The sequence below is a fragment of the Microcaecilia unicolor genome, chromosome 11 (genome assembly GCF_901765095.1).
Source record: "Microcaecilia unicolor chromosome 11, aMicUni1.1, whole genome shotgun sequence".
NCBI lineage: Eukaryota > Metazoa > Chordata > Amphibia > Gymnophiona > Siphonopidae > Microcaecilia > Microcaecilia unicolor.
Genome location: NC_044041.1, coordinates 191162664 through 191178495, shown reverse-complemented (window position 1 = coordinate 191178495; position 15832 = coordinate 191162664). Strand labels below are relative to the sequence as shown.

Below are 15832 nucleotides of genomic sequence, written 5' to 3'. Positions count from 1 at the left end.
GAGCAAAGAAACCAGGAAAAGAAAGAGAGAAATGGGGGAGGGAGTGGAAGAGAGGGAGAAAGAAAGGGAAGGAGGGAGGACGGAGCAAAGAAACCAGGAAAAGAAAGAGAGAAATGGGGAGGGAGTGGAAGAGAGGGAGAAAGAAAGGGAAGGAGGGAGGACGGAGCAAAGAAACCAGGAAAAGAAAGAGAGAAATGGGGGAGGGGGGACTGGAAGAGAGGGAGAAAGAAAGGGAAGGAGGGAGGACGGAGCAAAGAAACCAGGAAAAGAAAGAGAGGACGAGACAAACATATGTATATAAGGCATCTACGCAACATCGGAAGGCCAATACAATGCCTTGGAATGCAGAGAGGAATAGGAAGAAGAAACAGAGCAGAGAGAGCGAGAGGAACAGACGTAAGAGCAGCCGTCAGATTTACACAGAAACCCGGAATTTCCCTCAACCCTTAACCTAGTGCTTTTCAATCTTTTTGTGGCCCTGACCCCATGATTGCAGCCAAATAAAACTGTGTGCCCTCTGTAAGTACGGAATAATTGATGCACGTAGGTGTAGGGTTACCCTATGGCTCCAGAAAAAGCAACGGAAATAAAACCCAGACTGACTCGATCTGTCCTCCTTTTTCTGGAGCCATAGGGTAACCCTACACCTAGGTTGTGACTCCAAACTTAGGCTCTGCGACCTCATTTGAGGTCCAGACGCACAGTTCGGGAAGCTCTGCTTTACCCCCTCCCGCCCATACGTCTAGGCCACGTGTTGTATGTGACAGGGCGCTCTGATTCTCCCACCCCCACTGGCTCCTGCTGGACTTTACGTATTGGGCATATGAGGTCTTCACCCGCCTACACCTCTCAGCAGGGCTTATATTTTCATAGACTGTTTCCTGCAGGTCCCCCCCCTCCCTCCCCAGAGATGCCAAGTTACCCAGTTCCAGGCTGGAGGCTTTTTGGCCAGTCCTGGCTTTGAACTTACATCCCAATGCAGTGTGGGATTTGCAGTGCCTGATCCTGCCCATTTAAATCAGTGCTTGCAAGTCCCACAATGCACCAGGATGGGGGGTGGTCAGAAACCCAGGACCGTCTCAAAACTTCCAGCCTGGAACCGGGTAACTTGGCATCACTGCCTTTCTGATTCTCAGATCTGTCCCAGCCCTGTGATCCTCCTCTGCCCGATCGCCCCTCCTGCTCTGTGCGCATGCAGGAAACCTCTTTAAAAAAACGTACCGAAACGGGCTCGAATATGCACCTCTTGCCGGGGATGGACCCAGCGCACATCAGGCACCCTCTCAAATCCAACAGCTGGAAGTGGGGGGTGGCCTTGTGATGCCTGGGCACAGCTTGGGAAAGGGTGTGGAAGCAAGGTTTGAACCCCCCCCCCCCCCAAATACCTGCTAAATTTTCAGCCCTACCCTGCAAGTGGTGGGCGAATCCTGCTGACCTTTACCTAACCAGTTCTTTACTGGGAGTACACCATATAAAGAAGAGGCCGACTTGATATCCGGTTCTCGCACCTGCCTTCCCTGCTGACCTTTGGCCTATGGGTGTGAGTTGCTATGGAGAACCTGTTACCGTGGAAACCCTGTTTTTAATCTGTGATGGATCAGGAAGGCAGAGGGAGTCAGGGGGGCAGCGCGGAAGAGATAGGCGCTCCGATAACGGAGACTTCATGGGCGACCGTTAAGGCTTTAAATATTGGCAGACTGGGGCAGGTTAGATCCATCTCCCCACCTAAAACGCACTAAAAAGTCTCTCGAAATATTGGAGTCCGATTAGAACGTTCCACAAATTGATTCCAGTAAAACTGAGACGCCTCTTTCCCCATTCAAGCTCTGATCCGTCTGAATCTTTCTGGGCCGCTTGAAGTCCAAACAGAGTATTAGCTCAATAACTTTTGAAAGACACTTCTCCACCGAGAAAGCAGAGATGGATGGGTGAAGTCACCTTTGGCAAGAAACTGCAGCCGTGATTCTCTCCTGCATCAGTACCACATGCTAAAGAGAGAGAAGGACAGCTCAGGTCTTCCAGCTTGAAATTCTCTCCTTTCTGTTTACCTGTTCCATCTATCATTCTCTCATCCCTCATAGCAGAGAACAGGTTGAAGCATTATCTATACCCAGGGGAAAAAATTACAGATATGAAAATTCTGGATTTCATAAGAATGTTCTATGACAGGGACCGCGGTTGTACACTCAGCTGTATATCCTTGGGTACATTAAGTTTGCTTTACTAATTAAGAAAAAGAAACCTCGGGAAATGAACAAGGCTTAATTAGTACATTCCCTGCATTAACCACAGTATTATAATGTGAATTTTCCAGCCAACATTTACTCGTGCACATACTGCTAGACAGATACTAAGGTAATAACTTAAATACTGTGGATCAAGTGGGAAATTCTCCTTTCTCTCTCGTCACTTTGCTGAAGGTCCCCCTGGAAACCCCTCTTCGCCTACTCTCATCAACGCACCTCCTGAAATATTCTTTTGGATTTCAACGCTGCTGCCTTCTGCTGTGAGCTGTACGTGAAGATGGCTGAGCGGTACTGGGTTCCAAGGTCCTTGCCTTGCTTCATGCCTAAGATGGCAGAAAGAAGGGTGGTTAGCGTCACAATGTTTCTGCAAAGCAGTAAATCTAGCCTAGGCTGCTATTCACCACTGTCGGTAAACGTGATGGAAGGAGGGGCCACTTCATGACACAGCCCCTGCCAGGTAATGTCAAGGACTGTGAGAACATGACAGCCACATAATCTAGCATTAAATCTAGGAGGTGGGTAATTGACTTGGCAGACCGGTATAATTATAGGCTCTTCTGTAACAAACCCCAGCCCCAGGATTTTGCCTTTCTGCAACCAGGATCCTCGAGGGCCACAACCCAGTCGGGTTTTCAAGATTTTCACGATAAATATGCATGAGATCAATTTGCATACAATGGAAGCAGTGGCCGGTGGCAGGCGGGGGGGGGGGGGGGGGGGGGCCTTGAGGGCCTGGGCCCTCTCCAAACCTGCAACACCCCCTTAAACACCAGGCGGGGTGCCAGTCCCACCAGTCAATGAAATGCAGTGCCTGATCCACTCCCCTTTTCCTTGCGCTGCTTCTGTGATGCAGAAGTCCGCAGCATGCCTCCTGCCACCGACGCCAGGACCTCTCGTGCATTCTCAGTCCGTGCAAGCATGCTCGGAGAGTCCTGGAGTCAGCGGCTGAAGGCGCGCCGCCAACTTCTGCGCTACAGAAGCAGCACAAGAAGACAGGGAGCGGCTCGGGCACTGTATTTCCATCAGCAAAGGTACGTTTAACGCACACGAGCGGAGGGTAAAGAGAGGTAATACGCTGCCCCCCCAGTCCACCTCTGGGCCCTTCCCCCACCCCCCCCCCAAAAAAAATTGAAAGGCTGGCTGTGTCTCTGGTACATGCAAGTCAATCTCATGCATAGTCATTGTGGAAATCTAGAACCTTCTTGCATGCAATTAAAAGCAATCAAAAGCATTGGGGAGAGAGACGGGGAGGAGGGTCTCCTTAGACGGAAAACAGGGCAGGACAAGCATTAGAACAGAACTGCTGCAAAAAGGGTTGATGATTGATGCCCAGTTTCCTAGAAGGCACTTGGATCTATTATTAAAATGAAAAATTCAATTAAAATTCTACAATGCCACAATTTTACAGTTCAGTAGCAGGAATTATGGGGCCGTATAAACAGTGTTAATCAGGGTCACGTCGTTCCTTTCCCCTTCAGAAGCAGTTATGCAAGTTAGGCATTAATATTGGCAGCACGGCTGCTACTGAAACCCCATGCCTGAAGTGGCACAGGGTAAAAAGTATTCCATAAATCCATGGCATCCGTGCCTACCTGGTAGGTTTCCTGTTGCTCCTAATTACCCTCCGTGTCATACATAGGGCTTCTGAGTTTAGCTTTTCACTGATCAAAACCCAATAAAACACCTTATTGCAAAAAAAAAATGTTTTTTTTGGGGGGGGGGGGGGAATAAGGTTTTATTGATAAACTAGGGGAAAACATCGCTTCCTGTAATGATCTTTCACTCATGCCCTTGCCTACCTTGGATCCTTCACTCTGTTTTGGCGCTTTTTCTACGCTGAGCTTTTCTCAGTGGCTTAAAAATATTTATTTGATTCAACCGGGGAAGGTACTCCACACCCGTAGGTGGACTTTGCCTGTTTGCTTTTGGGGAGAGGGGACGAAAGGTAAGGAAGTCATATTAGCAGGGAGGGAAAGGGGACTAATTCAGCATTAATACCTGCAATGTTTTTTTTTGGGGGGGGGGGCACTTTCCCCTCATGCCCACCCCACTCTACGCCTATGCTTATATCTTCAAGGAACTCCTAATTAACTGGAAAATAAATACCTACATTTACAATCTATAAACAGCTACGAATAGAAGCCCTAGGTATATCATTTGTTTCTGATTACAAACAGCTAATACTGGAGATGTAAGGGTCTTACATAATTTTATGTGTTTTTAATAGAAAGGATGTTAATACTGGACAGAGCTGCATCCTGGAAGAATACCGCACCACCCCTCCATCCCCCAACCAACACATCCACAGTGGTGTTGGTGTTAAATACAGAGTCAATACTGTGTGTGTGAATGGAAGAGGGTAGGAATGATTTTGCTCCAGTTCCGTGGCACCTGTTCGTGGGGGTAGCAGTGTCCTTGGTGGGAGCCAAAGCACCTCTGTTAATTATTTGTGCCCATCAACAGGAATTCGGACCAGAACTAATGCAATATTTAAGGCTGCCATCTCATTCCAGGTCAACAGCACAAGACGATCCAGTCCGGGTTTGTCCCCACTGCAGGTAAATTTGGTTGATCTGGGGTGAGGTGACAAACCCAATGTCATGTTGTGCATCCACGTCACCTCCTGCCCTCTCCTTTTCCCCTCGCTTGGTAATTAATATTCCTGTCTCTCTACATGCTTCCTAATCACCACTGTGTGTGAGCTGAAACGTGCCTTCAGAGAGTCTCTTTGCCACTGGTAATTTGCATAAAATTACCTCCCAGGGACCCCTTGCTCATTAGCAGCCAAGCGTAACCGGGAGGTAGGGGAGGGTGTTTAAGAGAAAGCGCAGCATGGATAGGAAAATAAAAGCAGAAATGAGGAGGGGGAAATATGTTATGGGGGTGGCAGAAGCAAGATCACATCCCCCACCAATACAGCTAGTGTGGGTGGAAGGTATGGAGGGCGAGGATCAAAGAATTCCACCGGTTAAAGAGAGGGCATCGTTTGATATAAACTCGCGTCAAGAAAAAAAAAATAAACAGAGTGGAAATGCCCAGGCTCTTTTTATTAAACAATATTCAGTGGCCTTCATGTTAATATAAGAAGCTGCAGGAATAATGCTGCACAGAGGCACTGACACTTGTCTAGCCAAATAGGGCCAAAGACAAGGGATGGGGTATAAAAACAGAGATTTTTTTTTTAAGGCATGGGCTGCTGGGGAACCAAACTGGCTACCAGAGTATGAATGCCTCAGCCACAGCTGGAGATTTCTAAGGCACCCCTACCCTCTGGCTTTTGACATGTTCAGTAATAATGGCCATTAATGACCTCAAATGGGACAAGATCCCATTGGTTCATGCAGTGATTATGTCATCTGTCATATGACAGCCAATCAGCTAAATGCAGTAGGTGCATGTGGACCTTTCTCAGAGGAGGTGGGTGAGATAAGGTATAACAATATGAATTTATAGTCACAAAAAATGTGTGACTGCTAGCTGGAATATGGGTTTGCATAAGTACATCAGTATTGCCATACTGGTACTGGCACAGACCGAAGGTCCATCAAGCCCAGCATCCTGTTTCCAACAGTGGCCAATCCAGGTCACAAGTACCTGGCAAGATCCCAAAACAGTACAATACATTTTATGCTGCTTATCCTAGAAATAAGCAGTGGATTTTCCCCGAGTCCATTTTAATAATGGTCTATGGACTTTTCCTTTAGAAAGCCATCCAAACCTTTTTTTTTTTAAACCCCGCTAAGCTAACTGCTTTTACTACATTCTCTGGCAACGAATTCCAGAGTTTAATTACACGTTTGAGTGAAGAAACTTTTTCACTGATTCGTTTTAAATTTACTACTTTGTAGCTCCATTGCGTGCCCCCTAGTCCTAGTATTAACATTGTAGACTAGAATAACTGGGAAGGCTGGGTGGGCCACTTGATCTTTATGTACCTCCATGAACTATTACATTTGAAATTCTGCAATCATATGGTGATTGCTCAGTACAACAGTCCTCAGCTAGGGGTCATCCACCAAGACTCCTTCCAAATCCCCGACTGCTAGTTGTCAGCATAAAGTAATGGCTGCAGCTCTCTCCCAGGCATAGCTGAGCCGGGAATCCAACCCAGGTTTTCAGCACTTGAAACTGAACTGGCCCCTTACGTTTTCAAGACCCACTTTTTTTTCAACTAATCCTACACTGAGCTTAGAGAACCCAGCACCACAGGTCCTAATTCTTGGGGAGCAGTTCTTTAGGGGTCTGCTAACTCCTAGCGAAGGGCAGTGGCGTTCCTAGGGGGGCGGACACCCGGGGCGGCGCCCTGCCCCCCCCCCGGGTGCAGCACCCCCCCCCCCCCGATGCAGCGTGGACCCCCCCTGGTTGCAGCACCCCCCCCGACCCCGATGCAGCACGAAACCCCCCCCGGGTGCACGCCGCTGGGGGGGGGGGTGCCGCAGCGCGCGCCTGCCAGTGCTCAGAGTTCCCTGACTTCGCGCGTTCGCTGGAGCTCCCTCTGACCCGGAACAGGAAGTAACCTGTTCCAGGGCAGGGGGAGCTGCAGCGAACGCGCGAAGTCAGCGAACTCAGAGCAGGCGTGCGCCGTGGCACCCTCCAGCGGCGTGCACCCGGGGCGGACCGCCCCCCCCCCTTGGTACGCCACTGGCGAAGGGGCTCTTGTTAGTGCCACGGTCTCTTTAGCACTGACGGTAATCTTCTCCCATTGGAAGTCCTTACGTCAGGCCACTTCTCAGGAATGGTGGAACGTATTGTTGCAAATGTACAAATTCGAATTACATCTGGCAAAGCAGTCTTCTCGCTTCACTTCATATAGGGGGAAAATGGCTACCACTGGTATCTTATTTTAACTCGGTACAGCGAAGGGCGACTAAAATGATAGCGGGGATGGGACGACTTCCCTATGAAGAAAGACTAAGGAGGCTAGGGCTATTCAGCTTGGAGAAGAGACGGCTGAGGGGAGACATGATAGAGGTATATAAAATAATGAGTGGAGTGGAACAGGTAGATGTGAAGCGTCTGTTGACGCTTTCCAAAAATACTAGGACTAGGGGGCACGCGATTAAACTACAGTGTAGTAAATTTAAAACAAATCGGAGAAAATGTTTCTTCACCCAACGTGTAATTAAACTCTGGAATTCATTGCTGGAAAATGTGGTGAAGGCGGTTAGCTTAGCAGAGTTTAAAAAGGGGTTGGACGGTTTCCTAAAGGACAAGTCCATAAACCGCTACTAAACAGACTTGGAAAAATCCACAATCCCAGGAATAACATGTATAGAATGTTTGTACGTTTGGGAAGTTCGCCAGGTGCCCTTGGCCTGGATTGGCCGCTGTTGTGGACAAGATGCTGGGCTCGATGGTCCCTTGGTCTTTTCCCAGTGTGGCATTACTTATGTACTTATGATATATTTTGTGGCATGTGCACGCTTTATGCTTTGGTTGTATCCTCCAGCTTCCCCCCTTTTCCTCTTTCCCCCTTTTTTCTTAATTTGCTTCTGGATATGGATGGTTATCTCTCGCTTGTGAGCTCCAGTCTTGCCATCACTTGTAACATGCTGCTTGGTGTTTTGTTATGAGCTCTTGCTTATATTTGTACTGTATTGAAAGTCAATAAAAGAAATTAAACCTGAAACTGAACTGGCCCCTTACGTTTTCAAGACCCACTTTTTTTTTTCAACTAATCCTACACTGAGCTTAGAGAACCAGCACCGCAGGTATTGGAACATTTTCCCAGGATGACTGCGTTTTAGGCACGTGGGGACCACAGCGTCTAGTAGTGCTATAGAAATGATAAGTAGTAGTAGTGAATAAGACCAAATTCTATAAATGGTGCTGAAAATCTGGTGCTATTCTGCACAGGGCACTTAAGAATACGCACTTCGGAGAACAGCACTGACCACTGAATTCGGCGCTCGACTTTGGCACTGAGGATTTATGCCTGCAGGAACCCGGTGTAAATCCTGGCCCGCAAACTGGGCACAGATCCCTGCTACTCTGTAACGCTGCAGCATCTTTTGTGAAGGCCCCTCCCGTGGCCACGCCCCCTTTCCCAGTGGCACACGATCCAATTTAGGTGCTCGTTGTTACAGAATAGCACACAGCCAAAGCAACACCCAAATCATAATTACTGCCAATTAAGTTCATGAATTAAATTACCGGAGCCCATTAACTCATTGTTTTGGGCGCCAATCTGGGATCTGTGCCCAAGTTTGGGTGACCTTTATAAAACCTAGGGGATACAGTCTTACAGCGTATCAAGCCCATTACCCATTCGTAGTGCCAGGAATCATGTGAACCCTAAATATGTGCCCCAAAGCAGTGGTTCCCCAGCCCAGTCCTGGAGGCACCCCAGCCAGTCAGGTTTTCAGCATGCTCACAATTAATATTCATGAGAGAGATCTGCATGCACTGCCTCCACTTCATGCAGAGCTATCTCATGAATATTAATTGTGAGCATGCTGAAAACCTGATTGCCTGGGGGTGCCTCCAGGAACCGCTGCCCTAGAGGATAAAAGAACGAGGAGGAAAAGTGATAAAAAGGTCAAACGCCTCGAAAAGTATAAAATAAGCAAAAGCAATCAAGGGGTAGATATTCAAAAGCATTTAATTCACTTGGTTGGGCCTAAGTGAAGATATTTGCGGGTCCCTGGTAGTCTAGGAGAAAACGGGCAGGAACGTTGCCCATTTGCGCCTGCCCGGCTCTTACTACTACTACTACTTATCATTTCTATAGCACTACTAGACGTACGCAGCGCTGTACACTTGAACATGAAGAGACAGTCCCTGCTGGTCAGAGCTTACAATCTAATTAGGACAGACAAACAGGACAAACAAGAGATAAGGGAATATTATCCCCAATGCAGGCACAGGCAGCTCCTTGTGACTCTGGGCAAGTCACTTAACCCTCCATTGCCCCAGGTAAAAATAAGTACCTGTATATAATATGTAAGCCGCATTGAGCCTCCTATGAGTGGGAAAACGCGGGGTACAAATGTAAGAAAAAATAAAGTGAGGATGATAACATAAGGGTTCTGAACAAGTGAACAAGGGTTAGGAGTTAAAAGCAGCATCAAAAAGGTGGCTCTTCAAAGTGGCTTCAAGTATTTCAAGGTTACTGCTGGAGGTTGCAGCAGCCATTTGAAGAGTAGGCCACACCGGGCAGGAGAAAGTGGGTTTCACTCCTGCCTGTTTCCCCTAGACCACCACCTTCGGAGGTAGGCCCGGAAGGCCTACAGGAAGTGGATGACTGGGGCTGGCTTAGATTTTGTTGGGGGGTGGGAGAGGGTCTTAGGGGGGATCCTGAAGTTCAGGGGGGTGGGAGGGGGATCGGAAGAGGGAGTTGTACCTGGTCAGATTTTATTATGAAGGTCCCGGCCCATATTCAGCCACGGCCCACATAAGTGTCGTACGCGGATCCCAGCTGAATATCGTCCAGAACCCAGATAAGACCTGGCAGCTAACACCTAAAGAATTAACCCAGGATATTCAATGCTGGTGACAGACTTGGACAGGCGTTTTATATCTTGGGCTAATTCTGCCTGCAGAGGTCAGCATTTAAAACAAAAAATGCTGACCGCCATGGGCTTAATATCAACTGGAAACCTTTCTCAGAGGTAAGACTGCTGCAGAGCAAAGGGTCACAGTATTAAGCTCCGGAGGAGAGGTAGAATTGGGAGAAACATCTGGAAATAGGATGATGGACATATGGAGTGACCTCTGAGGGGAGGAGAGGAGACAAGCTGGGATAAAGCACAGAGCATCCCTGGTTACAAGGAAGTGAGGGGGGACAGTGGTGATCAGCTGCAGTCTAGGACATGGCTCTGGGAAAGAGATGTGGCCTTAGGACATGATGGAAGAAAAAGACCCCGTGTTTCTATGAACTGGGCTTGTTTGTTTTTCATTTTTAACGTGTGCACATTAGGGATTTGCACGGGTCAAAAATATTCAGCTTTTTTTAGTTCCTTTGGATTTATTTCTCTATTTCGGGGGGTTTGTTTAGTTCATTTCACACATTTGTTTTAATAATGCTTTTCTCAGCGAGTGTTCAGACTTTTTAACTTGTGCAAATTGATTAAACCTGCATTCATTCACAGGTTAAACGTATGTCGAATTGGTTTTGTGCTCTCTGATGAACCAAACGATTGCTAATGAACACACATTCCTAGTGAAGTCCATGCGGCTAACCTATATGTTAACCAGACTTGCTGCCACTTGTGAGGGTGGCCGGAGCAACTGTGCTTCAGCGTTTGGGTAGGGAAGAGACCATTCTTCGACTAAGTGCACAGTTGGTAAGTAGTGGAAGATGAAGCGATGATGATGAGAGACTCCAGGTGGCAGAAGGATAGAGCAGTGCTGAAAGCATAGCAGAGGAACACCAAGACAGAAGGATGGGAAGGAAGCCGAGGTTGTGATGGACAGATGGATGGATGGAGGGGAAGGGATGGAAGTCAAGGCTATGACAGACAGATGGGCGGATGGAGGGGAAGGAAGGGAAGCCGAGAATGACAGACAGACGGACTGAGAGGAAGGGAGCTGATGAGAGGACTGCTTTGGAATCTATCCTTACTCTCTCAAGGGTCTGTCCTCAACCCATCTCTACTGTCATCCTTTCCTGCAGTATGGAAGGAGTTTCAAACAATGCCCCCCCCCCCCCCCCCCCGCTTTTCCTCTTATTTCATGCTCTCTTCTCTCCCTTTCCATGCAGCTGGGCATGCCCCAGAATTTAGGGACTTTGCACCATCCTTACAGTGACTGCAACAGGGCTGCACTGCAGGCTGTCAGATTTAAAAAGACAGAGCCTCACATTTATAAAAAACCTTCCCACCTCCTTGGCTCTCCCTTATATTTTTACACACCTTGGAGCAGGTGCTGTGTAACAAAACCAAAGCATGAACAATAGACGGGGAAGTGAAAAGGTAGCTGGAAGGACACATGAAGGGTTCCTGTCAGAGGGTGGAAAGGGTTAAGCACTGTAAAGAAATTTGCCGCTGCGAATCAGATAAGGAGTTTAAATTCAGTACACTTTATAAGGCTTACTGACCAGGGCCGCCGAGAGGGGGGGACAGGGGGGACAAAATTCCCCGGGCCCGGGTCTCCGGGGGGGCCCGGTGCCGCCGCCGCAGTCCGGCCCATCCGCCCTCCATCGCTCCCTGGCATTGAACTTAAGCGCCTCACCTTCCAAAGCGCAGCAAGCAGCGGTAGACCACTCCTTCCTTCCGTGTCCCGCCCTCGCCCGACATAACTTGCGCAAGAGCGGGACATGGAAGAAAGGAGTGGTCTGCCGCTGCGCTCTCGAAGGTGAGGTGCTTCAGGTCAGTGCAGAGGGCCCGGGGGTGGAGAGAGGGCCTGGTGGCGGGTGGAGGGGGGGCCTGGCGACCTTGGGGGGGGGGGACCTTGTCCCGGGCCTGGCCCAGTCTTTCGGCAGCCCTGTTACTGACCAAACATTTTCTGATATAAATTATCCGTCTGTTGCAGGCAGGTCCTTACAATGTTCCCTTTTCTCACTCTGATGCAATGATCTTGCCTTGTAAAACGTTTTGCAGTATAAGCAAGACGGCACAAGTTTTTCACAGCAAAAAGGCAGGTGGATTTAGTGCTAGGAATGGCAAAGGGATTCGCAAGAGAGGAGAGATTTCCACCTTCACTGGGGACATGAATTGTCTGGGCGTCTCAACCAGACTGTAAGCTCCAGAGAGAAGGGACTGTCTCATTTCTGCAGTCTGGTGTACACTTACGAACAGTAGGTAGCAGCAGGAAAAGAAAGTCACGGAGAAGAAAAGAGGGAATATTATAATTCTTCTATATCGCTCCATGGTGTGCAGCTGCACCTTGAGTATTTTCTGCAACTCCAGTCGATGCATCTCAAAAAAAAACATATAGTGGAATTAGAAAAAAATAACAGAGAAGCGCAACCACAACGATGAAGAGGCTGGAACGACCACTACGAAGAAAGGTTAAAAGAGGTTAGGACTCTTCAGCTTGAGAACAAATCGTTGAGGGGAGGAGTGGCCTAGCGGTTAGGGTGGTGGACTTTGGTCCTGAGGAACTGAGTTCGATTCCCACCAGGCACAGGCAGATCCTTGTGACTCTGGGCAAGTCACTTAACCCTCCATTGCCCCATGTATAAGCTGCATTGAGCCTGCCATGAGTGGGAAAGCGCAGGGTACAAATGTAACAAAAATAAAATAGATACTATTGGAGATTCTACACGTAATGTTGCTATTCCACTAGCAACATTCCATGTAGAAAGCTGTGCAGGCTTCTGTTTCTGTGAGTCTGACATCCTGCACGTACGTGCAGGACGTCAGACTCACAGAAGCAGAAGCCTGCGCGGCCACATTGGTGATCTGCAAGGGCTGACTTCTACATGGAATGTTGCTAGTGGAATAGCAACATTCCATGTAGAATCTCAAATAGTAGCAACAGTGGAGGAGTGGCCTAGTGGTTAGGGTGGTGGACCTTGGTCCTGAGGAACTGAGTTCGATTCCCACTTCAGGCACAGGCAGCTCCTTGTGACTCAGGGCAAGTCTCTTAACCCTCCATTGCCCCATGTAAGCCGCATTGAGCCTGCCATGAGTGGGAAAGCGCGGGGTACAAATGTAACAAAAAAATATATATATGATAGAGATCTTTAAAATACTGAGTAGAATGGAACGGGTAAATCAGTTACCTACATTTTCAAGAAGTACAAAGACTAGGGGCATGCCATGCAGTTACTACCAAGTATATTTAAAATAATTAGGAGAAAATATATATTTTTCACTCAAATACGTAGAACCTTTTTACAAGATTGTTGCTTGCAACAGTGTATGTGACCCCTGAGGCAGGTGACCTTCTGCCGAAACACGGCCCGGTGTCAGGCATTTTTCTGTCTAAGGCAGTGGCATAGGAAGGGGGGGGGGGGCGGTCCGCCCCAGGTGCACGCCGCTGGGGGGGGTGTCGGCTCCGCTGGTTCCCTGCTCCCTCTGCCCCGGAACAGGTTACTTCCTGTTCCGGGGCAGAGAGAGCAGGGAACCAGCAGAGCCGACGCAGCTCCCAGCGACGTGCAGTCGGGGCGGATCGGCCCTCCCGCCCGCTCCCCGCTTTCCTATGCTAGTAAGAATGCGCTCAGGGGTGGTGCGCCGTGCTGCACCCGGGGGGGGGGGTGCGCAGCAGCGACCCGCCCCGGGTGTCAGCCGCCCTCGCTACGGCACTGGTCTAAGGAGAGGCCTGCTGCGTGCAACCTTTTTTCGAGTAAGCACTGAAAATAGCCCAATAGCCCAAAAAGAGCTGAGCTATCTGAGGAGCGGTGGGGGTCCTCCTGAGCTCTCGAAGGAGAGGGGGTGTCCCCGTGAGCTATCTAAGGAGCAAATTTAGTGTTAATTATTACAAAATTTATTTCTACTCATAATTTCACTGAAGGCCCTGTTTACTAAGGTGCGTTAGCATTTTTAACATGTCTACAATTAGCGCGTGCGCTAACCGTGTAGGCACCTATATGGATTATTGTAGGCATGTACACGGTTAATGCGCATGCATGGTTAACGTGTGTTAAAAATGCTAACATGCCTCTAACACAACTTAGTAAACAGGGCCCCAAATATTTAAAAAGTTTCTCTTCTGACTATTTCTGTCTTCCATAAGCTATTTATCATAAAAAATGGAATGACATCAAAAAAATATATTAAAAGAGGCCAGAAGTATACATGAACATTTTTTAGAGCCAAATACCAAACAAATTTAAAAACGTGTAAATTAAAAAGCTAACAATAATGGATACTCAAGATTTGTTACAAATAACAACAAATACTTAAAAACACTGGGAAAACATCACTTACAAATAGCCTACCTCGGTGCCAGATGTTGCGATAAGGGCTAGTGCTGGTTTCAAATAAGAACAATCACTCAAATTGCAAGTCAGAAGCAGGAAAGCAGGCAAGGCTGACAGGCAATACTGTACACAAGCAAGGCAAGCACTGAGGGGAAGGCAAAGCTTTCCTGTAATAGTCCCCAACACCGAAGGGTAGGCATTGCCGGAGAAGGTAGTGTCGGCAGCTGGCCTTGCTGAGTTTAAAGGGGGTCTGGACAGATTCCTGAAGGAAAAGTCCATTGATCGTTATTAAATTTGGGGGGTTTGCCAGGTTCTTGGGGCCTGGATTGGCCGCTGTCGGAGACGGAGTGCTGGGCTTGATGGACCTTTGGTCTTTTCCCAGCGTGGCAGTGCTTATGTACTTATGTACTTATCCCTCACTTAAAAATTATAGATAGCGTATACCCGGAAGCAGGCATGCGCCTACCCGGAAGCCGAAGGCGGTCAATAGAAGGAGCGGTAGGGACATGGCTCACCACCCCAAGGAACATCACGGTATCCTACTTGATGGCCAGAGCTGCGTCGGGGCATCGGTGAAGAGGAAGAAGTAGAGGAACGAGATATTTGTGAGCGAACATTGGCCCTAAGTGAGCGACACTCCTCTCTTCTCCTGAGGGGTATGGGGGCTTGGGGAGCACTAGGCCACCAGGGCCTTGCCTTTGGGGGGATCCGGGGGTCCACTGGACCCCCCCAAGACTGACGGTGACAGCCCAAGCTGCCTGGCACGGATGAGGGAGGAGGGGCAGGAATAGTGCCCTAAACGTAACGCTAGCTCCAAGCTGGTGTAGGGTTAAGGTGCCCGTAAGATCAGAGCGCAGTGCTCTGGTCATACAGGCGGAATACCGAAGCTACATTTAAATGAGCTCTGTGGTATTCCCTGGTGCCCCCTCTGATCATGCTGAGCTGGTCAATGTGGGCACTAGTGCCCGCATTTACCTTTGATCATCGGGGCATTAGACAGCGCAGAATAACTCAGTTCTGCGCATAACAGCAAATTACTACCAATTAACGCCACTTATGGGCTGTTATTAGTATTTACTGCCAATTGGCACCTAATTTAATAATAAAGTTATGCACGCAACTGGCATGATGCCTACATTTGTGCACTAGTCAGAAATTTGGAAGCCTAACTTTATTGAATCTGCGGGATAGTGTGCACTTTTTGCAAAGGATTTGTCCAGTTTTGCTCTGATTCCCCCCTCCCCTCACAGCTTCTTTTCTTTCTCTCACTACCACCCTCTCTGGGGAGACACAAAAAAGTTTTCTATTATTCCTGAATCTACTCCTCCTTCCCTAGGCTCCTTAGATCAGCACGAACATACCTAAATCTTCACTACCCAAACAGCAAAGGACTCAAATACAAATCAACGTATGCATCCAGCTTTCCCTATTTAAGCGCACAACTATGGAACGCACTGCCAAAAATAGTAAAAACAAGGTACGACCACCTAAATTTCTGGAAAGAACTAAAAACTAACCTGTTCAGAAAGGCATATCCCACCGACCCAACATAAAAGCCTGAACACCTGCAACACAACAAACCCAAAGATCGTAATGGACACACCCCAACTTCCCTCTTCCCCCCTTAATTCCCCAACACGTCTACCATACATAACACCTTGTATTTGTTAACACTGGAACCGGCGCACGCCATTACGGTACTATGTAAGCCACATTGAGCCTGCAAATAGGTGGGACAACGTGGGATACAAATGTAACAAATAAATAAATTATAACCCTC

General features: G+C 48.3%; 1 protein-coding gene across 4 annotated transcripts in view; it reads right to left on the bottom strand.

The window, feature by feature from the left end:
• Positions 1 to 15832, bottom strand: part of LOC115480505 (peptide methionine sulfoxide reductase MsrA 1-like) — an 83379-nt gene that overhangs the window by 17844 nt on the left and 49703 nt on the right. For all 4 annotated transcript variants that reach the window (XM_030219229.1, XM_030219230.1, XM_030219231.1 and 1 more), the window contains one exon: positions 2463 to 2569. In XM_030219229.1, coding sequence (XP_030075089.1) covers positions 2463 to 2569 — 107 coding nt within the window. The remainder of the gene's footprint in view (positions 1 to 2462; positions 2570 to 15832) is intronic.